Here is a 23,013-nt window from a genome sequence, read left to right on the forward strand (position 1 = left end):
TATTAAATGTAAAATGGACTACACTCAAATGATATTGAATGTAAAATGGACTACACTCAAATGATATTGAATGTAAAATGGATATGTCAGAGTTGCTATAATTCTAAAAACAGTGAAATATTATCCATAAGCAAATTTAAATTTTCTTATCTAAATTTCCTAGTTATACTCCACGTAACTATACATCCCAAAATAAATTTCATAAAATCACTTTTTCTGCAAATAACTATTTGTTGAAATAGAAGAAATAGCATCAAAGTTCTCAAAGCCATATCATAACAATGTAATTAAATGAAATTTAAAAGAAATTATTTGGATGGTGGACCAATGAATTGCGTGTACTTTCTAATAGCATTGGCGAGATCAACTTTCAGGATGAAAAAGACTAGGGAGCTTTCATCCTACTGATGCAGAATACCATATAGCCTATTTTGAAATAGTAGCCTGCTTGAACGAACAAATACATAATTTAAAATTGAGTTTTTGCACAATGTTTATACCTGGAGTTGAACTTCTCGTGTTATAGTTACAGTTTTCCTCGGATAACTTTCTCCAAGTTGACATATATAGTCTGCTCCTCAAAATGCATCAATACAAGAATGATGCTCTTTCCTATCAAAAATATGGGAATGCCTGGGACTCTTTTTTTTAGAGCTTAGACATATTTTAATGTTGGTTTCAAGTGTGAAAATGTTTGGATCAAAATAAAATGTTAAACAAATAATTTTCATTAATAAAAAGTTCAAAGTCATTAATATAGTTTACTACAACATGCTTGTTAATTTGGATTTTTGATGAATTTTATACTAGTTTTAAGGATAGGCTGCTAGTAAAATCTAAAATAACAAGAAAATTGTTTGCACATTTTGCAAAATCAACTTTCCAATGAAGAATATCTGGTATCTTATTACTATTATTAGTAGGGGGTTGGGTTAGGCCCAGCCTAGCACTTCGACCAAAGGTCTGTTGTGCAGCCCCAGACTATTAGGAATGGAAAAGCCCAGTCTCTGAAACGGAGCGCATGATCTGCTTCGCCGTGATATTGGAAAGATCTCTCATTTCCAACCTGTACATACCAAGATGCTCAAACCTTTGAGTCGCATAACAATCGCAGAAACAAAGGACATGGGAGGAAGTTTCTTCTTCTGCAAGGCAAGCCCTGCATATAAGACTCTCATTGATGCTAATTTATCCAGCAGTGACCTAGAAGTAAGCCCCAAACCAACCTAATACTACTCCTAGAGGGAGAGAGCAACTCAGTTGGCCCAAGGATAAACTCCTTAACCTGCATGGTATCCTTCAAAGAGGGATTAGTTATGAAGAACTTTGTTTCAATTGTAGTTCCTAAAAATATATTTTGTACGAATTTGTACTCAAAATTATAGTTCACGTGAATGATGATAATTGAAGTTATTCATTATTCTGGAAAACCCTTTGGAAAAATAACCCAAATCCATCAGACAAGTCATCAGAGAAGGAATTTGAGGATGAATTATCCTTTTCTCCTTCTATTCCAAAAAGAAGAGAGTGGGGCTGTTTTGAAGCAGACAAAATGACAAGAAAAGCAGAATGTTGTATCAAAATATTTAATAGCCATCCCAAACTTTTTTTATGCTGGTAAATTGTAATAATTCTGTAGTTTACATACTAGTGTCGCCTAATGCGGGGCCCTAGGCGGTTGCCTCGCTCGCCTTGTCGTAGCGCCGGGCCTGAATGGCATCCTAGTCTTTGATATTGCTATCAGGTGAAATTTAAGTTCAAAAGAATGTAATTTAAAATATATTAGTATCCTTAATTATAACGACCATAATCCATGAAATTAAGCATGTCAATTTTTGTTAAAACCACTGCAGAGATCTTTAAATACAAAAACTTGGGATATTTTATATAAGTCTGTAATTATACCAGTTCAAATGTATGGAGCCAGTTTTGATTTTTCAGCCAATATAAAACTAAAAAACTGCTTTATTTACCATTATGGAGCGCGCGAAAGGTTATTATCCATCAAAGGATGTACTTTAAGCTTTATTTAGACTGGATACCTTGGGATAAATTATACTCTTTTGGCATTACTGTAGTTTATATTAGAAGTGTAACACTCCAATCAACCAGATTATTTATTTAAACTTTTTCCAAATTCTTATCTAATTTTGTGTAATAAGAGCATTAAAGAAAATGGTATTAAGTTATGGCATGGATTATTAAAAACTGTCAAAAATTAAACGTCTTTAATAAAGGTGTAATTAACCTGTAAATTGAACATAAATATCACATATTGACTATATATAATACTGTACTCTATTTGATAATTTAAATAGAGACTCTTTTGTAAATCAGTGTATTGCACTGAAAAGGATATATCTTAATAAAGCCATCTTTTTATAATTATAAGGCAGCAGAGTGGTTAGCACTCTTGCCTCGCAGCAATAAGAGCCCTGGTTCAATCCCAGCTTGTGGCACTGGGTGAAATCTGAGAACCCCTCCTTTGGCGGTGAGTTGGTAAGTTCACTCCCAGCCATTAAAGGGGGAATATGACTTAATAATTATTTGAAAAGGGTTATACGCTTAATGTTATTCATTATATGAATAACATAATCTTAAATTCCTCCTTGCATCTTAGAATCTGGGGATATATTCTTATGAGCATTATATAAGCTGAAATTAGCTAATATCACTACGATTTTTATTTCCAAAAAGAGACATTTACAATAAAAATTCCAATTTTATTTACAAAAAAATTAGTAATGATGTTCAAGAAATTCCATGAAATTGTCCATATTGCATTTTTCTAACATTTCTATTGTCAGCTGAAAAAAAAATCATTAATAGTGGTGTATTTAAAATCAAACCACGATATTTCTTAAGCATGTCTCTCACCCGGCAAGCATTAAATTGTACTATCTTTTAAAAGTTTTACTAGCTCTTTTAAAAATTTAACAATTTATTCTTGAAATGAGTGTTACCCCAATTCTTTTTACAGATATTTATATTTTATTACTAAGCGCATCTTGTTATATGGTTTTTACTTTATGGTCTCCTAAAAAATTATATTAATAGTAAGTATTTAAATTGTGCAATTATTAAGCATTTTCTAGCCATCTATCTAAAGAAATTATAGAAATGATCGTTAAACCAATTGTTTTTCTGAATGGGTATATTTTTTCATCAGTCAAACCAAACCAGACTACTTTGTACAATTACATTGGGTCAACCAGGAATAAATTAAAATAACTAAGAATATACACTCGTCACGTTTGAACAATATTCTCCGCCTGCAGAGAAATCATGCGATTGTGTGCGAGAGTTGCATCATCCCCTCTTAGCTATCTCCCCCTGTAGTTGGGAAAAATTAGATAAGACTTTCTGATTTTGATGAGGGAAACAGGGTGTGTACTTCTTGCTATCGATGTAAATACATTCTAGAAATGAGGGTAATTCCCTTGTTTTTCTGAATGGGCATATTTTTTCACCAGTAACAACAAATTATTATATTATAATTTCCTTGAACAGGGTGAGGGTCCCAGCTCCAAACTTGCTTTACTTTCCTAGAGTTTTAGAGATGGTTGCCAGCACTAAGAAAGCTAATTTCTTGTAGATTAAGGGTGTTCTTATAAGTTATCCCATCTAAATAATGAGTTAATTTGATTTTTAAAGATTACTTTAAAAATAAATTTGACAAGTTTAAGTAATAATTACCATATTGGCATTTGAACTTAGGAAGTCTAAACAAACACATTCACATGCGTGGTGGATATCTTTAAGGCTCCACTATCACAGTGGTGGCGCCTGGATGTTTTTCATTTGGATCCCCCTATATGAGCTTGTGCCCTTTCTTCCCTTACGAAAAACTAAGAAATTTATGCCATTTATTTAACAATTCATAAAAAATAATATGGTTTAAAACAAAAACAAAAAACTTATTAAAAGGATAAAATTATTTAAAAAGATCTTTTTGCATATATTGGAGCCGTTAAACTTTTTGGTGAAATTTCGTGAACATTTTATGCGTAAAATTAACCCCTGTGAAGAAAAAGTGCTGCATTTTTTTTGAAGGGAGTTAGAGGGCAAAATTTTTTTTGCATTATTAGAACCGAAGCTATAGCCATTTTTTAGTTGAGGTGCAAGGGATATATGGAAAAACGAAAATAAACAAAAACATTTTTCAGCTCTTTTACTTTACATGGGTTAGTTTTACGCATAACTACACCTGTTGACCAAATTTAAAAAAAATTGTTAACTTAAGTGGTATGAACATGGTTGATTTGACCTGGAATGACTCATTGATCACAATTAAAATACTATCTAGCAATCACTTTGGCGCCCGCTTTCTAGAATTTTACGCAGCTCCTTAAATTTTGAGCTAGTATACTTAGTTTGAATGGAATGCTGCCAACTCAACTATTACTTCTGCCCTGCATCATTCCCTCTTGCCTGGGAAAAGATTTAGACGGGTCGCTTTTTTTACTGATTGTGATGAGGGAAAAGGGTGTTTCATTCTTGCCATCCATCTAGAAATGAGGATTAAAACCAATTTGCGAGTTTCAATTGCACCTCCTATATCTATCTCTGCCTATATATATATATATAGGCAGAGATAGATATAGAAGGAGGTTGATATCTATATATATCTATATCTATATAGATATCTATATATATATATATAGGCAGAGATAGATATAGAAGGAGGTTGATATCTATATATATCTATATCTATATAGATATCTATATATATATATATATATAAATATCTCTATACCTATATATATATATATATATATAAATATCTCTATACCTATATATATATATATATAAATATCTCTATACCTATATATATATATATATATATAATTATCTCTATACCTATATATATATCTATATCTCTCTATATATATAATAATAATAATCAGCTAGGCTAATACCCAAGGCACCACTTTAGGCCTAAGTCATCAAGCGACTTTTGAAGCCATTAATTCAGGTGGCCGGGTTACAATGCGTAGGAGGGTGGTGACAAGCCCTGCATGCCACGCGTTCGAGCCAACAGCTCCCTACCCTAACTATTACCATCAACCTCAACAAGTTTATATGGAAGGGGAAACCGAAGATCTCAGGGGAAAACTATATATGTATATCTCTCTCTCTCTCTATATATCTCCCTCTTTAAATATATATATATATATCTATCTATCTACACATACATAGAGGGAAAAATACCCCCAGTAGCTTAATTACAGTGGCCTCCCTTAATATTCCCAATACTTTACCTAACAAGCAATTTAATACCTATAACAAATCCACTGATTATAATGGGGGCCCCCTAACAACTTTCATGGGCAGGCCCTGGAGACCTACGTTACACCACTGCTTATTTCCTAGTGTTCCATTTCATCACATCCGTCACATAGGTTACAGTTTTGTTTCAAAGGATGGGAGTTATATACTTAGAGAGTCACGACCTGCTTTTATTGGTCCATGATTAGATAAAATGTTCGTGAACTGGTTCCAACAACTCTCCTTTCCTAGAATTTTAGATGGTTTGCTAATAAAGCTGAAATTTCTTGAAGGTGAGGTGTGTTCTTATAAGCCATATACCATCAAAATAATTAAATAATTTTTTTAATAACCTGAAAATAGATTGGACAAGTTTAAAGTGTTAATTGACATCTTGGTATGAACCTAGGAAGTCCAAAAAAAAACTTAAAACATTCACATGCCACCTTTAAGGTACCACAGTGATTCAAGATTAGATTATAGGCCTACTTTATATAATTACATTGATTTAACCAAGAATTAATTAACATTAACTGGGAATATGCAAACACAACTACAACTTCTGCCCTTGTTATATTCGAAAAGTATTCTCTGCCTGCAGAGAAAACCTACGACTGTGAGCACTATTCGATTGTGCATGATGCGGGAAATGACCGTGTTACCATTATACAAGGTGTGGCAGTTAAATAACCAGACTGGTGCTGCTACTGGCAAACAGCGCGTGCACTGCGGCAGGTTTGAACATGTCTGTGAGTGTTTATGCTTCTCCCACCCTGAGCTCGGTTGTACATCGCTCAGTCTAGCTATAGCAATCGCCCACTCAAGTCCTTGCGCTAATGTCTTGTCGAAAAAATGCAGTGTTCAGATCGAGCAATGAGTTAACCTCAAGTTTCTTGTGAAACTGGGGAAATCTGCTACAGAAGCTCATACCATGTTAAATGAAGTGTATGGAAGTGAATGTTTACCGCGCACACAAATTTTTGAGTGGCTCAAAAGGTTTAAAAAGAGACATGAAATGATCGAAGATGATCCGCGCCCTGGACGACCCTCAACATCAACAACAGACAACAACATGCATCCAGAAAATTTGTAAATTAGTATGTGACAATCGTTGTCCGAGTGTCCGAGCTCTTGCTGAGATTTTAGGAATTAACGAAGAAAGTGTCAGTCAGATTTTGCATGAATCATTCAACATGCACAAAGTTCGCCCAAAAATGGTGTCAAAACTTCACTCCAGAGCAAAGGAATCGAAAATTAACATTTGTGCTGACCTTTTAAACAACATTGAGAATGATCCAGAATTGTTAGAGAGTGATTACTCATGTTTTTTTACCTATGATCCTGAAACAAAGCACCGATCAATGCATTGGAAGAGCCCAAACTATCACCACGGCAAAAAAAGCGAAAATGAGCAAATCAAAATTCAAAGCCATTATGATGGTTTTTTTGGCAAGTGTGGAATTGTCTACGTTCACTTGGTCCCCGAAGGTCAGACTGTCAATCAACATTATTACGTCGGTCGAGGTTCCTTCATGAACTGGATGCTTCAAGACAATGCGCCAGCCCATTCTGTCTTGTCTGTGATGGCCTTCTTTGCAAAATATGGCATCACCATGTTGGACCACCCACAGTACTCACCCGACTTGGCCCCTAGCTGTGACTTTTTATTTCCCAAGGTTAAATCTGAGCTTAAGGGGACAAGATTTGACAGTGTGGAAGCGGTGTAAGCAAAAGCGATGGAGGTCCCCAACAAGCTAACAGAAGCGGATTTCCAGCACTGCTTTGAACAATGGAAAATTCGTATGGAGCTTTGAAGGAATCGCCAAGGAGAGTACATTGAAGGCTATAAACTTTCTTATATAATTGGTGATCAACAAAATGTTTTGTAGCACCAGTCCGGTTATTTAATTTCCAAACCTGGAATTCTCAGTTTAACTGTTTTAGATTTAATTGGAAAATGGAAAAACAGTCCCTTGTTTCTTTGTGGTAGCCTCTCCTACTACTAGAATTACGCTTCAAAGTTTAGTTTTAAAATCTATCAAAATGAAAGAGTTAAAATTTTAGTTCAAGCTCTGTAGAAAAACAAACAAGCTTATTTTAGTTAGACTAAATAAAAGTTATTTTAAGCAAAGAAAAAAATTAAAACCTCAGAATCGGTTTCCTTGAAGTGCCGTCTGGCACTTTCATAAATGTCTTGCAGCATTTCATGGGACCATTTCCCTGTTTTTCCATCAACATTGTCTGAATATGTTTAAAATAATATTAGGTTACTCTTCAAAAATAATTTTGGATGTGTAAAACAGAGATGGATATTAAAAATATTTTTTTTTAAATTTTGATAATTTATACAATCCACTTTTTTATCTCTCTTAAGCCACATTGTATCATTTTTTAATGCAATAAAGGAAACGCCAGTTAAAGCTCTACTTGCACAATATTTCAAAACAGCAATCTAATTCTTTCTAAATTACCATCAGGTTATAAGAAATTAATAAACGAACTCCTTTTGATAAATATAATTTAAAGTAATTAGTGAAGTTAAAAAATTTATTGACCCGTTGAAAAGCTACTTAGAAAAATTGTCGCCAAACATGATGTACGGCATAATAGCCACAATAATTTGAATTTACAATAACGTGACAATTACTTTCCCTCCGGTTTTTGTATATTATTTTCAAGTGCTTTAATTAGTAGTTGCCAATTATACATTCTGGGTATCAATGAAAAGACTGAATATTTCGCTATAAATTTTTTAAGTAAAAATGGTTTTGCATTTTCTTATTGCAAAGAAACAATTTGATTACGTATTGTAATTAAAACCCTATTATCGGACACGTCTTATACCAATTTTCTGATTGTCTGTCAGACATCTATAGGGATGCACCGATATGGGTACAGCCGATATATCGGCCTCGCGATATTTGAAAAATTAGCCGATATATCGGCCGATATATTGGTTACCGATATATCGGTGCATCCCTAGACATCTATCATGCCTATTAGTTCAGGGAAATAAGGATTTAACATAAAAAAAATATGAACAAGGGAAAATAAACGAGGAAGCGATTCATTAAATGAAGTTAAATAAGGGGGAGGGGGGACATTTTCCAAAATCAGAGGGGTGAAACCCCCCAGATAATGACCACCCTCTAGAATATTTGGTCTTTGTTTAACTTTAGGACACTACCACGAGAGATATTGAAATTCACGAAAAACCTTAACTATTCATGTGGTATAGCTCTTTTATGGGCTCACTGAATAACGAAAATACAATGACCTTGAACCAAGTAGTCAAGGTCATAAAAAAGTATTACTAGAACGATTAGATTAGTTACAATTAGAGAAGTGTGAACCAGATCATTTCACATCGAAATACCTGTAATCCAAGGTGAATTAATGAGACTCGATGGATGTCTAGGGGCCAAAATATAGGACCAATGCTTTCTAGAGCCCGTAACAAGGTTTATTGATATCTGGGGCCTGTAACAAGGTTTGATGCTATCTGGGGCCCGTAAAAAGGTTTGATGCTATCTGGGGCCCGTAAAAAGGTTTGATGCTATCTGGGGCCATAAAAAGGTTTGATGCTATCCGGGGCCCGTAATGAGGTTTGATGCTATCTGGGGCCCGCAAAAAGGTTTGATGCTATCTGGGGCCCGTAATGAGGTTTGATGCTATCTGGGGCCCGTAACGAGGTTTAATCAAGGTTCGCTGAAATCTGGGGCCTGCAACGATGCTCAAAGCTTTCTAGGGCCCGTAGCGAGGTTTGATGACATCAGGGGCCCATAAAACGTTGATGATACCGGGGCTCGTAACGAGTTCCCATGATATCGGTATTATTAATAGGGCCCGCAGAGAAGCCAGATGATGTACAGGGTCTTAAAGAAGGTCAATTATTAATAGGGCCCGCAATGAAACCCAGTGATGTCTAGGACCAGTATCGAAGCTCTATTATTAACAGGGCCCGCAACACGCTCGATGAAGTTAGAACCAGTGGAAATGTAGAAAATGTCTGGTTTTAAGGGCCCTTTGTCCGGTTGAAAGGCACCGGTGTCCGAAACTTAAGTTAGTGTGTATGGTTCTTAACTCCTAGTGTCCGAACTAAAGGTACATCGTCCGATAAAAGGACCAGTGATATTTGATTCATTATCCAAATGTCTGATAATAGGTACTCGTACTAGCCAATTAATTTTTCAATTTAGCACTAATTTACATTTTTTTTTAAAAACAATTTCGAAAGCATGGTCAATAATTTTCCATATTCCATAGTTCTGATGTTTAAAAAAGGCTCTCTGCTGTTTACCTTAGTTTATATATGAATTTTCTATAAGTTGTCCGATAACAGGGGGACTGACCCTATATTGTAAATATCTTATTGAATGGTTTACAACTTTGAAAATATTGGGTTGTTTCTCAAAAAACAATGTATAATTGTAAATTACAAATTATTATTTAATTATACTTCAATTTTCAGTGAAATTTTTCAAAAAGGAATTGACATCATGTGGGAACTAGCCTGATATAACTATCAAATGGTTTAAACAAATAGAACTGTTGTGGTTTTTGACATGGAACTATTTTTAATAAAAGCATTTTTTACATAGATAATTTTTTTTTTAAATTTAAGCACTTTACAATTAAACTTGGAGTCTGTATAACACAGTGGTGGGAAAATATTTTAAATGGCAGGCTAAATAATAATATATAATATAATAAAATCACCTTTTATAAAAAAAAATATTTTTTTACTAAACTTAATAGTTATAGATTCTAATCATGCCCCTAAATATTTTTTTAAATCAGGATTCTCTGGAAAATTAACCATACTGGCCTACACTTCTAAAGCCATGATGATTCACAGTCACACACAACTGAATATTTTACTAGTTTTACTGGCAAAGTTGTTTGTTGTAAGCGCCATTACCCCGATTGGCAGCTCAAGGAGGTTTTGCCAGGTAGTTCTTTTGCAAAAAGCAATTTCTTGGTATTTTTGGGATTAGCCAGTGTACACTGAGAAGTGTGTGACTCGATGATAGTGTCACATTTGACCTTTGATTATCTTAACTTGAATTAATTTTGTTAGTTACTGATAAAAAATAACTCAAAAGACAATCATAACACTATCTGTTGATGGTTACAACTGAAGCAGATAAAAAATTACTTTCTGTATAATTATTTAAAAAGTAGAAGTGATGATACATAATTGTGGACTAACCTTAACCAAGATAACTCTGAAATGTATTATCAGGAATATGACGCAGGTCAACCAAAGCACAGCGCTAATGTTAAAGTTTTTACTCAACGCGGGTCATATACTAGCAGGCGGCCCACTATTTGGGCATCAGTGGTATAGTACTTAATATTTAAAGCCATTTCAAAAAGTTTATGACTTACATCAAATATATTTATCATTAAATTTAAATATTAGATTTCCAAAATAGATTTAAAGTTAGTGATATATATATAAAAAAATATAATATTTTCTGGGGTAAAAATATTTATTTCAAATGGGAGAAGACTTAATTTCTGTTGAAGTACCAAAATTTCAAAAATCTGTTACTGCTATGACATATTTTATTGAAATATTTATACCATCTTAATTTGCTGTCATAAATGTTAAATTCAAGAAGGCAATAAATCCAAGTATTCTTTTTGCTCCAATAATCAACCTTTATAACACTTGAAAAAATACTTACATTCATTATTTACACTTGCAAAAGCAATATCTTTCGGCCACCATTCTGGCTTTTCAATTGCTTTGTAACATCCATGTTTTAAAACTACAATATATATAAAAAAAATTAAAGCTACAATCTAATAACTTTACGCAACTAACTTCATAGCATTGTATACAAAAAAGGAAGCAACTTTATTTAATGACAAACTTGAAATACAGTTAATGTGTTCAATCGTTTTAAGTTTTTTTTTAGATTTTATTTAATTAAAGAGATAATCTGGTTAAAAGAATTAGTGTATGACGTAATCATGCAATACCCAGTCTACATGTCTAGTAGCTTTCATAACCACTTCCTACAGAAGTTGGGTTGGAAATAGCTACCTTACAAACCACTGGATTTGTTGTATGAAATATAGCCAACATCAAATATTGCTTAAGAATTAAAATAATAATACAAAGCAAAATGTAAACGTGCACGTTTAAATTTCAGTTAGACTTACTTTCAAATGGTCGTTCGGCATAAAGTTCATCACATGATGAGTGACAAAAGATGTTAAGTTTTTAAGTATGTAAATGGATTAGTAAGTTATAAAGTGATAAAGGTTATTCATGAAAACAGGGATCCATAATAGTAACTTGAAATTATTATCCTGTCATATACCTATGGTAAGATGTCACGGGTAGCATCAGAAAAATTACCGCAAACTAGTCAGATCAAATATTTTGGGGTAAGACAACTCTTTCACTTAAAGAATTTAATTATAATAATATAATAATAATAATAATACTAATAATAATATCATAATGGGAATTTTAGACCCGAGTTGCATTTAAGCCATTCCAAAAGAAATATCACTAAACCATTTTCCTACTGATTTATCCTCCATAATATGATTTTTAAATTCAGTATAACTATACTCACGCAGTGGTTTCATTATGAATGTAATCACTTCCCGCAGTTGAGCAGTATATAACGTCTCCCCATCAGGTAAGTTTGACAATTTTGTTCCACCTTAAAAAATTATCCGATAGAAGCAGATTCCTTCTTACAACATATACTATTTTATAATAACACCCGTATATAAATTATATCCTAAGTATCATACATTTAAGATTAAAATTTTACTCTAGTTACAATTATGTCATAAAAATGATTGCTACCTAAAATTTGTACATCACCGGATGAAGAAGAAATAATGCCATTTAAAAATCCATCGGAAATTTTAGACTTAAAGTTATTATCCAATGTGCATCCATAAACTGAAAAAAATTTATAATTTATCTTAGATTACAATTTTCAGTGAAATTACTACCATCCCTAATAGAAAATTATTTTTGAATTTTTATAATTTGATAAACCCAAGTACCAGCAAAAGTGACATAGTTACCAAAAGTGTGACAATCCCTGTACTTTCATACGTTAAACGTTTAATGAATGCTCGACTCTAGACCAACCACATAAAAGACTTAATTATTGTCGCCTTCAGGATCTTTTTTAGTCTATGGTATTATATCCTAGGTAGATGGTGATAGCGTCTCCACAGAACGACGAAAAATCAAAGATACACTAACTTTGACCATTGCTACTTAGTTCCTCCGTTCCTCACTACGAGGCGTTATTTGTTGGTTTTCACTTCCCTCCCTAAGGCATACTTCCCTTCTCCCCTCCCAACTTGAATTTCGCTAGTAAAATTCATTAAGAAATAGGTTCGATTGGCACACTTCTGGTAATTATGTCACTTTTGGTACCAGGAAATACATTTAATTTTACAAAAATATATAGCTATAAAACCCACAAAAGTTGAAATTTCTGAAAACAATTCTCATTCTTATAGGAAAAATTTGCTAAGCTAGAAATAACCAAAGAAAATATAGGAGAGCAAATGTAGCCTTCAAGGGGCATTAACGCTTTGCCAAACAAACCTCCATTTCCTAATTTATCTAAAGTCGAGGCTTACTTTGAAATAAACAAAACAAAAGAGTTATCTGAGGTTAGCTTTAACCAGTGCCTTAAAATGGTGAAAAAAATCAAAAAATCGTCGAAAAAGATTAAGCGTTTGTTTTAGTAAAATTTAGCTACACCCACTTCTGAAATGTAGATGAATCACCAATCACTTATTCAATTTTAACAATTTTTATAATATTAGAATAGACTGCTATAACTGATCAAAGATATATAAAATCCATTTAATTGTTATGGTGGTCAGGGTTTCTTTCAGGCAACTCTACGGGGGAGCTTCGAGAAAATCTAATCTAACCCAAATTAGAAAAATACTGGACACCCTCCAAGATAAAATATTCCGAAAGGAACACTGGTCCTTAAAATTTATAGCCATAGAAAGATCATTTCAAGAGTTTTTTGATAAATTGAAATTTAAGGACATGAATTTTGCAACTCAAGGTAAGCTTGTTGACAAGAATAATGACAAGGCAATATAACAATTTTTTCCCACATTGTTACCAACAAAAATTACCCAATAAATTTTCCAAAAGTTTTTAATCAAATTGGTAGCCATGGAGCATGTCAGCGACTTAAAATAGTTCTAGAAAATTGATCTTGCACTATATGTGACATGTCAAATGATAAATCAGATGAAAACCAATGTGTTTCAAGTCATAGGAGGCAAGTTAAGAAACCTCTATCTTCAATGCTTTTAACAATCTCTAATATCAGAAGTAAATGAACCAAAGTTATCGAAATAGCGCTCAGAATCGGAGGGCGTTTTCCTTATGAAAATGATGAGACAATGGAGTAAAAAAGGCTAATTTCCATCCCCGTCCTTTTACGTGATAAATTGCACTTGGAATTGTTGTTATAGCTATTTCTATGTATATAAAATGGTTTCATTATTTGGCCTAGGAGCGCACAAAATTTCAAATTTGAGGCAAAATTGTAACTTCTAAAGGAAAACGCCTCCAACATGGGGATAGTCTGATAACTTTGGTTCATTTACTTCTTTTAATATCTCATACTGAATGAGTTACATTAACTCCTCTGGTAATTCTAACTTATGATGGTAATCATTGAAACAATATATTTTTGAATATCAAACAATGAATAAATGAAAATTTGTTTGCAACAGACTATCAACACTTTTATCACATATTTCTTATTCTAACAATACACAATCTATTGTTTGACACAGTTTTTAATGTTTCAATATACAATTAATGAAAAGAAGGATAATTTTCTACCACATCTTGAAAAAAAAGTTGATTCATAAGACTGACCCGTTTCCAAATAAGGTATTATTTATTTGGCATTTAATTGTGTATCTCTATGTTTGACTAATATAACTTTCATGTTGACCATAAATATAAAAAAGAAAACTCACCTTCCATGCACACTTCTTTATCATAGTATACAAAAATGCTTGGTGTCTTGGTATTTTGAAACAGTTCCTTCTGCTATAAAATTAAATTGGTCATTACCAAGAAAAAAATATATATATTTAAAGATTTAAGAACTAAATTGTTAGGCTGTATGATATGTGCATACATATCAAACTAACAAGCCTACGTAACCCAACAACAGCCAAATCTTAACTATTTACTGTGACTTGAGACATAAAAGTAAAATTTTATTATGTTAATTAAGTAATTGCTAATGTATGCCCCAATTATACAATTATAATATTAGAGAGCCAAGAGGTAAAGTATACCTTTATACAAAACTGAAGGTAAATTGACATAGGTAGCAAAGAACTTACTTTCTTACACATGGTTCTTATCCGTCTTCTTCCTTCAGCTTTTATTTCAGCTGGGGTATGTGCTATAAGCAATTGAACAAACTATTAATACTTTTAAGTTACAACATTATTTCATTTTTAATCATTTCACTATAGATATGTCACTGCACCACAAAGAGGTGCCCCGTATATTGAATTAGTAGCACCTACACAAGTAATTTAATAAAGTCTAGTGGAGAATTAACATCCCCCTTTTTATATGAATATACTTATGTGCTATAGTTAGTCAATTGAGAGCTAGGGACTAACCACTTCTTAAACATTTGTACATCAAATACAGGCCTTTGACAATGCTAAATCTGTAATCAGTTTCGTAATAACTTAAATACAGTCAAAGCTACAGTATTGTACTCCTTGGTTCGTTGTGTAATTTTGCAAATTATGAAATAAACTTACTTTCTTTTCTTTTTGTGCTGTAAAATTTCACGATGTTGTCCTATTAATATTTAAATATTGCATTAAAATAAAAATTTTGTAATTTATAGTGGGAATTAAAGCACAAATTTTGCAACCTATATTCAATGAGGATTTATTAAAGCACTTCCTAAACCTAAATTGACCAATTTTGAGGCTTAGCAGCAGTGGCGTAACTAGGAACTCCGGTCCCCCCCCCAAAAAAAAACGACTCTGGGCCCTTTTAAATAGCACTGATTTTAATCATACACGTTTGGGGGGCCATTGCTTAGCAGATTAAAATGAAATCATTCAATATCGAAAATATATTCCCATGAATTTCATCTTGGGAATTCACTGACTAGGTCACTACTTAATGTAGCTAAGCCACGTGAAATAAATTAATAAATCTAAATTCCTATCTAATGTCATTCTCCTTCAACAAGGTTCAAATTAAGTTTTTGGTCTAGAACTACTTTAAAAGAGCAGCTAAGGCTACTTGTCTTTTGCTCTTATAGTCTAAGAGCCCAGGATAAAATAAGTTAATAGTACATGGCTGAAACATTGGACATATGGTGGGAAAATGTGTCAGATGGATAAAATGAGGCCATACTGTCATGTCATATATCAAACTGATGATGTCACCGACTGAGAGACACTTTAAGCGAGTTATAAGTACAAAGCTGGAATAGGTCTTGACTGATAGACCTGAACTCTGACAACCAAAGTGGGTCCAAATGGTCAATCTGCCTTTTTTAGTCAGACCCCACCCACTAATTTCCATTTAGCTGTATGTTAAATGGAAATAAGAGGGTTGGGTCTGACATAATCAGAAAAAATTCGCCGTTTGGGCCCACTTTGGTTGTCAGATTGATAATGTTTTTAAAGTATACATCCACACCTATCGAACAAGACCATTTCCAGCTTTGTATTTATAACTTACTTAAAGGGCCCTTTAGACGGTGACATCATCAGTCTGATACATGATGTATGCAGTAGCGTTGCTAGGATTACAAGTATGGGGGTTTTCCAATGGATAAAATGTTGCAAATTTCTATATAGGTGATTCATAACTTGCATCTAGGGTTAAAATAAGTCTCTTGACTTAGGAAATGTAAGATTTTCTATTTAGAGGAGAAGCAGATATCTACATAAGCGGCTGCTTTAGGGAGTGCTTCGAAAAAAATTTCAGGTGTTTTTAAGCGGCACCAACAATACCATGGCAATGTCACTCGACGTACGATGATTTAAATCCTATATCATTTCAATGTATTTGTGAAAATGTCAAATAATAGTTTTTGTAGCAATAGTAATTCAGAGAAAAATGAATTGCAGTTACTTCTATGTTGATAAAAAATGACCATGCATGTTTTAATTTGTATTTGGTATAAAGTCAGTGTCTGGAATATAAGTTGTTTATATTCCAGACACTGACATGTAATTGCTGGACACCAGTTTCTAATTAATAATAATAGTAACAATATTTATTTCACAAAAAAAAATTTGCAGGCAACCACTGAGGCAATACCTAAACAGGGTGGTTAATTGACAGAGGATTTTTGTATTTCAAGTATACTTTAAAAAACAATTAAACATCATTGTATGTATTTCTTACAAAATGAAAACAGATTTAGGTAATAATACAGAATACAAGGCTACTAGCTTAAGAAAAAGGCCATTTCTACATATATCTTGGGTGCTTTTCGCTCGAAATAAGCTGACTCTCAAAAGCACAAACTACTAGACACACTAGGAAAAATGTCTAAATGTGTTATTTCAAACAACAAAAATCTCAAATACAGTACACTACTAGAGTTCTATAAAAAAAAGGAAATTTTTGCAAGCGAATGATTTTACGATATTTCATTAAGTACAAACTCACCATGATTGTGAAAATGTTAATATAATTAACTTCCAACCTGTAAAAAAATTATCTTTAGTTACTTTAAAAAATAATAATCCATTTAAAATAGCATTGCAACAAGCTACAGTGAGACGTATTTCTTAACAATAAAGCCAAAATATGTTATAAAAAATTATGACTCCAATTTGCACACTTCAATTCAATTTCACCAGTAAACACAGAAAAAATGGTGAAAAAAGGGAGATTTTTTAAAAATCCTAAAAATTTTTAGATATGACTTTTTTGTCTGGGGGCAGTATGCTTACGGGTCCTACAAAAATTTTTAGTGACAAGATCAACGGTGTTTATTTGAATAAAAGGCAAAGGAGCAGACAAACAGACTTTCAAATCTATATATTAGATTATATATTTAGCTATAATTTTCATACGCATCGTTTTTATTAAAAAACTTAATTGAAATATTAATCTTTCCCACAATTATTAATGCAATTTTCTTCGTCAGTTAATGCCCGAAATCTCGTCAACTGTTCGTCAAGTGTGTGAAGGAAAAGGAAAATAGTTTCCCTAAACTCAAACCAAAAACTACACTCACCAGCAAAGTGTAAATAGTCCTTAACGATGTATATAGGAGTGACAGTCAACTGACTACAGGTGTGTTCAGAAATGTCTCGTAGATCACCTCTGACATTCGTTGGTTTTAAAAAGAAAAACATTTTTTAAATTAAGTTATCATACGAAACCACTAATTAATGAAGTTATCATACGAAACCACTAATTAATGAAGTTATCATACGAAACCACTAATTAATGAAGTTATCATACGAAACCACTAATTAATGAAGTTATCATATGAAACCACTAATTAAGTAAGTTATCATATGAATTAATAATTTTTCATATGAAACTACTTAATAAATTTTCATATGAAACTACTTAATAAATTTTCATATGAAACTACTACTTAATAAATTTTCATATGAAACTACTACTTAATAAATTTTCATATGAAACTACTAATAAATAAATTTTTAATATGAAACTACTACTTAATAAATTTATAATATGAAACCACTAATTAATGAAGTTATCATATGAAACCACTAATTAATGAAGTTATCATATGAAACCACTAATTAATGAAGTTATCATATGAATTAATAATTTTCCATATGGAACTACTGGGTCATTACATACGATTTCGGCCAATCATGTCACCATGGGTCAATTGATTTTTTTTAAATATTAAACACTTGATAGATTTGCCTAAAAAAAGGTGATATCCAAGGTTTTAGCTGAAAATATTAGGTAGTTTTAGAATCAACACAGTTTAACCGAAACCCCACATTTTTTGGTATATCGTATCTCGATTTCAGTACCCTTTCGCTTTAAGTTTAATAACTTTTTATAAATATATTTTATTTTAGCAAACTAACACAATCTTACACATTTCGACAAGGCCAATTCAATGGTGTGGTTTATATAGCCCTAACTGGAATTGATACCAGGTTATTGGATGTCAAAATGTACATTTTTATTTTTGGGGGGGTCTCAATCGAGGGGTTAAAGGGTCATGTGGGCGATTGAAAACAAGAAATATAAATACACTATTAGATAGCTCTAGAAAAGAGCTTTAAAATAAACTATTAAAAAACGGGTATTTTCCTTGTTTTTATTTAATAAATCAATATCTATTTTCTTGAAATTCAACACTTTTGAAATTTTATATTTTTTATATCATACAAAAAATGGTTTAAATCTTTTAGAAATTATTAATACGTATTTAACGATGTGTGATAAATAATGCTCGAATATTTTCTAAATCATTATCTTTAAGAATAAAGGATCTAGCTCTGGAAGTAGTCGCTGTAGGCGTTGATATCAGTCGCAAAATCAAGTTAAGAGGTATATGGCATTTGTCGTCCCGTTTAGGCCATGACAGACTGTTAACTTATGTATATATTTTTCAACCCTTAATTTTGAGTAGTAAATTGCTAAAATATTAAATTGAAAATAATTGTGTGTTAAATAGAGGCATTGAACTTTTTAGTGTCGCCTGTAATGTTTGTTGTAACTGAAAACTAAACCTAATCTATAAATATGTAGAAAAAACCTGGTCGAGGCTGCTCCCTAAGAAAGTTAAATTGAACCTACCACACATTATAGATGATATAAAATGAATCTTTTGCAAGTGTTGATACTTTTGGGAGCTTGGAATTACAAAAGGTAAAAATAAAATTCGGAAGCATTTATTGTACCATGTGTTTCTTAATGTATTTTCCAAGCTAACCAAAATGGTGGATTACAAAACTTTAATACTTAACAGTATAAAATTCTAGGTATTTATAGATTAGGTTTAGTTTTCAGTTACAACAAACATTACAGGCGACACTAAAAAGTTCAATGCCTCTATTTAACACACAATTATTTTCAATTTAATATTTTAGCAATTTACTACTCAAAATTAAGGGTTAAAAAATATATACATAAGTTAACAGTCTGTCATGGCCTAAACGGGACGACAAATGCCATATACCTCTTAACTTGATTTTGCGATTGATATCAACGCCTACAGCGACTGCTTCCAGAGCTAGATCCTTTATTCTTAAAGATAATGATTTAGAAAATATTCGAGCATTATTTATCACACATCGTTAAATACGTATTAATAATTTCTAAAAGATTTAAACCATTTTTGGATGATATCAAAAATATAAAATTTCAAAAGTGTTGAATTTCAAGAAAATAGTTATTGATTTATTAAATAAAAACAAGGAAAAAACCCTTTTTTTTAAGAGCTTATTTTAAAGCACTTTTCTACAGCTATCTAATAGTGTATTTATATTTCTTGTTTTCAATCGCCCACATGACCCTTTAACCCCTCTCGAATGAGACCCCCCAAAATTAAAATGTACATTTTGACATCCAATAACATGGTATCAATTCCAGTTAGGACTATATAAACCACACCATTGAATTGGCCTTGTCGAAATGTGTAAGATTGTGTTATTTTGTTAAAATAAAATATATTTATAAAAAGTTATTAAACTTAAAGCGAAAGGGTACTGAAATCGAGATACGATATACCAAAAAATGTGGGGTTTTGGTTAAACTGTGTTTATTCTAAAACTTCTTAATATTTTCAGCTAAAACCTTGGATATCACCGTTTTTTAGGCAATCTATGTGTTTAAAATTTAAAAAAAATCGATTGACCCATGGTGACATGATTGGTCGAAATCGTATGGAATGACCCTACTAATAAATAAATTTTTCATGTGAAACTACTAAATAATAAATTTTTAATATGAAACTAATAATTAAGAAATTTTTAATATGAAACTGCTAATGAATAAATTTATCACATGAAACTGCTAATGAATAAATTTATCACGTGAAACTGCTAATGAATAAATTTATCACGTGAAACTGCTAATGAATAAATTTATCACGTGAAACTGCTAATGAATAAATTTATCACGTGAAACTGCTAATGAATAAATTTATCACGTGAAACTGCTAATGAATAAATTTATCACGTGAAACTGCTAATGAATAAATTTATCACGTGAAACTGCTAATGAATAAATTTATCACGTGAAACTGCTAATGAATAAATTTATCACGTGAAACTGCTAATGAATAAATTTATCACGTGAAACTGCTAATGAATAAATTTATCACGTGAAACTGCTAATGAATAAATTTATCACGTGAAACTGCTAATGAATAAATTTATCACGTGAAACTGCTAATGAATAAATTTATCACGTGAAACTGCTAATGAATAAATTTATCACGTGAAACTGCTAATTAAGTTATCACGTGAAACTGCTAATTAAGTTATCACGTGAAACTGCTAATTAAGTTATCACGTGAAACTGCTAATTAAGTTATCACGTGAAACTGCTAATTAAGTTATCACGTGAAACTGCTAATTAAGTTATCACGTGAAACTGCTAATTAAGTTATCACGTGAAACTGCTAATTAAGTTATCACGTGAAACTGCTAATTAAGTTATCACGTGAAACTGCTAATTAAGTTATCACGTGAAACTGCTAATTAAGTTATCACGTGAAACTGCTAATTAAGTTATCACGTGAAACTGCTAATTAAGTTATCACGTGAAACTGCTAATTAAGTTATCACGTGAAACTGCTAATTAAGTTACCACGTGAAACTGCTAATTAAGTTATCACGTGAAACTGCTAATTAAGTTATCACGTGAAACTGCTAATTAAGTTATCACGTGAAACTGCTAATTAAGTTATCACGTGAAACTGCTAATTAAGTTATCACGTGAAACTGCTAATTAAGTTATCACGTGAAACTGCTAATTAAGTTATCACGTGAAACTGCTAATTAAGTTATCACGTGAAACTGCTAATTAAGTTATCGCGTGAAACTACCAATTAAGTTATCGCGTGAAACTACCAATTAAGTTATCACGTGAAACTGCTAATTAAGTTATCACGTGAAACTGCTAATTAAGTTATCACGTGAAACTGCTAATTAAGTTATCACGTGAAACTGCTAATTAAGTTATCACGTGAAACTGCTAATTAAGTTATCACGTGAAACTGCTAATTAAGTTATCGCGTGAAACTACCAATTAAGTTATCGCGTGAAACTACCAATTAAGTTATCGCGTGAAACTACCAATTAAGTTATCGCGTGAAACTACCAATTAAGTTATCGCGTGAAACTAACAATTAAGTTATCGCGTGAAACTACCAATTAAGTTATCGCATGAAACTACCAATTAAGTTATCGCATTAAACTACCAATTAAGTTATCGCATTAAACTACCAATTAAGTTATCGCATTAAACTACCAATTAAGTTATCGCATTAAACTACCAATTAAGTTATCGCATTAAACTACCAATTAAGTTATCGCATTAAACTACCAATTAAGTTATCGCATTAAACTACCAATTAAGTTATTGAATTAGACTACTAATTAAGTTATCGCATTAGACTACTAATTAAGTTATCGTTCGGTCAAGAAGGTTTAGATTTAGCTCAGGCCATTGGCCGTCGTTGAAAGGACGTCACCGGTGAGCCGCATTCGGTTCAGTTCCTTCTCCAACGAATCGCGATCGCGATTCAGCTGGGCAACGCAGCATCAATTTTAAACACCTTTCCTCCAGGGGCTTCCCTAAAGGATTACCTCTATTCTTTGTAAATATTTACGAAATAAAGTATAAAATAGTTATCACATTAATGTGATAACTTAATTCGTAGTTTAAACTACTAATTGACCGATTTCAAAATTATGTTTTTACACGTGACAGAACCTTTACATTGTAAGGTATAGCAGGTTTTTTTACCTGCTTTTATATCCTAACATGGCGGTGTATTTCCACGCGCAAAATGAATTTTAAGATCCCTTAATTAAGTTATAATATTAAACCATGGTGAAACACTTTTCCTTCATGTTCCTCTCTGGAGAATGCGCTGCATAAACTACCGTAATTTGTTAACCTAGATGTATCTATTTCTGTTAATGAAATATGCTTGATTAATAACCATGTTTTAAAAATAGGGTTTGCAGATAGAATCAAAAACCGTTTCTAATTTTTACAGACTACTTACTTATCTAGTTCTAGTACCAATTTATATCTTTTAAGCCTTGGTTCACGAACGATTGCTAATTTACAATCGACAACCCGGCCGAGTTCGAGATTAAAATATAATTAATACAAATCATTTTAATTCAAAGTTAATTTTTTAATTAATTATTTAGTATAAATTTATAATTAAGTTTATAATCAAAGATAATAATTAAAACGTAACTAAAATATAAAATAACTTACTTGCGTAAACGGTAGAAGATCGTGTAGAAGTAAATGCAGACGCTTGAAAGCTTCCCTAAAAACTCATTTAAAAAGAATACATATATACTAAGTTTTACTTACCCATCCTTGCTCTAGCTACTAACTATACTTTTTCATAATCCTGATTATCGAAAGTTTTCTTCGGCTGACATTCCTCCATTTTTAGTCTTACACGAGCCTAGTATAGGCAAGGGTAAGCTTGGTGGAGAGAAGTATTCTGGAGTGGAAAA

At 32.1% G+C, this 23,013-nt stretch overlaps 1 protein-coding gene across 7 annotated transcripts; it reads right to left on the reverse strand.

Moving 5' to 3' along the window:
- Positions 1-4,819: 4,819 nt before the first annotated feature.
- On the reverse strand, positions 4,820-22,788 carry LOC149936027 (uncharacterized). 7 transcript variants are annotated; one of them, XM_090153284.1, is made up of 11 exons: positions 22,763-22,788; positions 17,541-17,629; positions 16,967-17,003; positions 15,088-15,127; positions 14,653-14,714; positions 14,278-14,350; positions 12,104-12,202; positions 11,865-11,954; positions 10,962-11,045; positions 7,415-7,509; positions 4,820-5,673 (listed from the first exon to the last, which is right to left on the reverse strand). In XM_090153284.1, exons 3-11 carry the CDS (start codon positions 16,967-16,969, stop codon positions 5,614-5,616), a joined length of 606 nt encoding a protein of 201 aa, XP_090009410.1. In that variant the 5' UTR covers positions 16,970-17,003; positions 17,541-17,629; positions 22,763-22,788; the 3' UTR covers positions 4,820-5,613. The 7 variants fall into 7 exon arrangements, with proteins under 7 accessions (XP_090009410.1, XP_090009411.1, XP_090009412.1 ...); XM_090153285.1 differs by lacking the exon at positions 22,763-22,788 and adding an exon at positions 18,143-18,164; XM_090153286.1 differs by lacking the exon at positions 22,763-22,788 and having other exon boundaries at positions 14,278-14,347; positions 17,541-17,697.
- Positions 22,789-23,013: the final 225 nt, after the last annotated feature.

This window comes from Leiobunum rupestre, chromosome 7, assembly GCF_980474605.1.
Source record: "Leiobunum rupestre chromosome 7, qqLeiRupe1.1.hap1, whole genome shotgun sequence".
Classification (NCBI taxonomy): domain Eukaryota; kingdom Metazoa; phylum Arthropoda; class Arachnida; order Opiliones; family Sclerosomatidae; genus Leiobunum; species Leiobunum rupestre.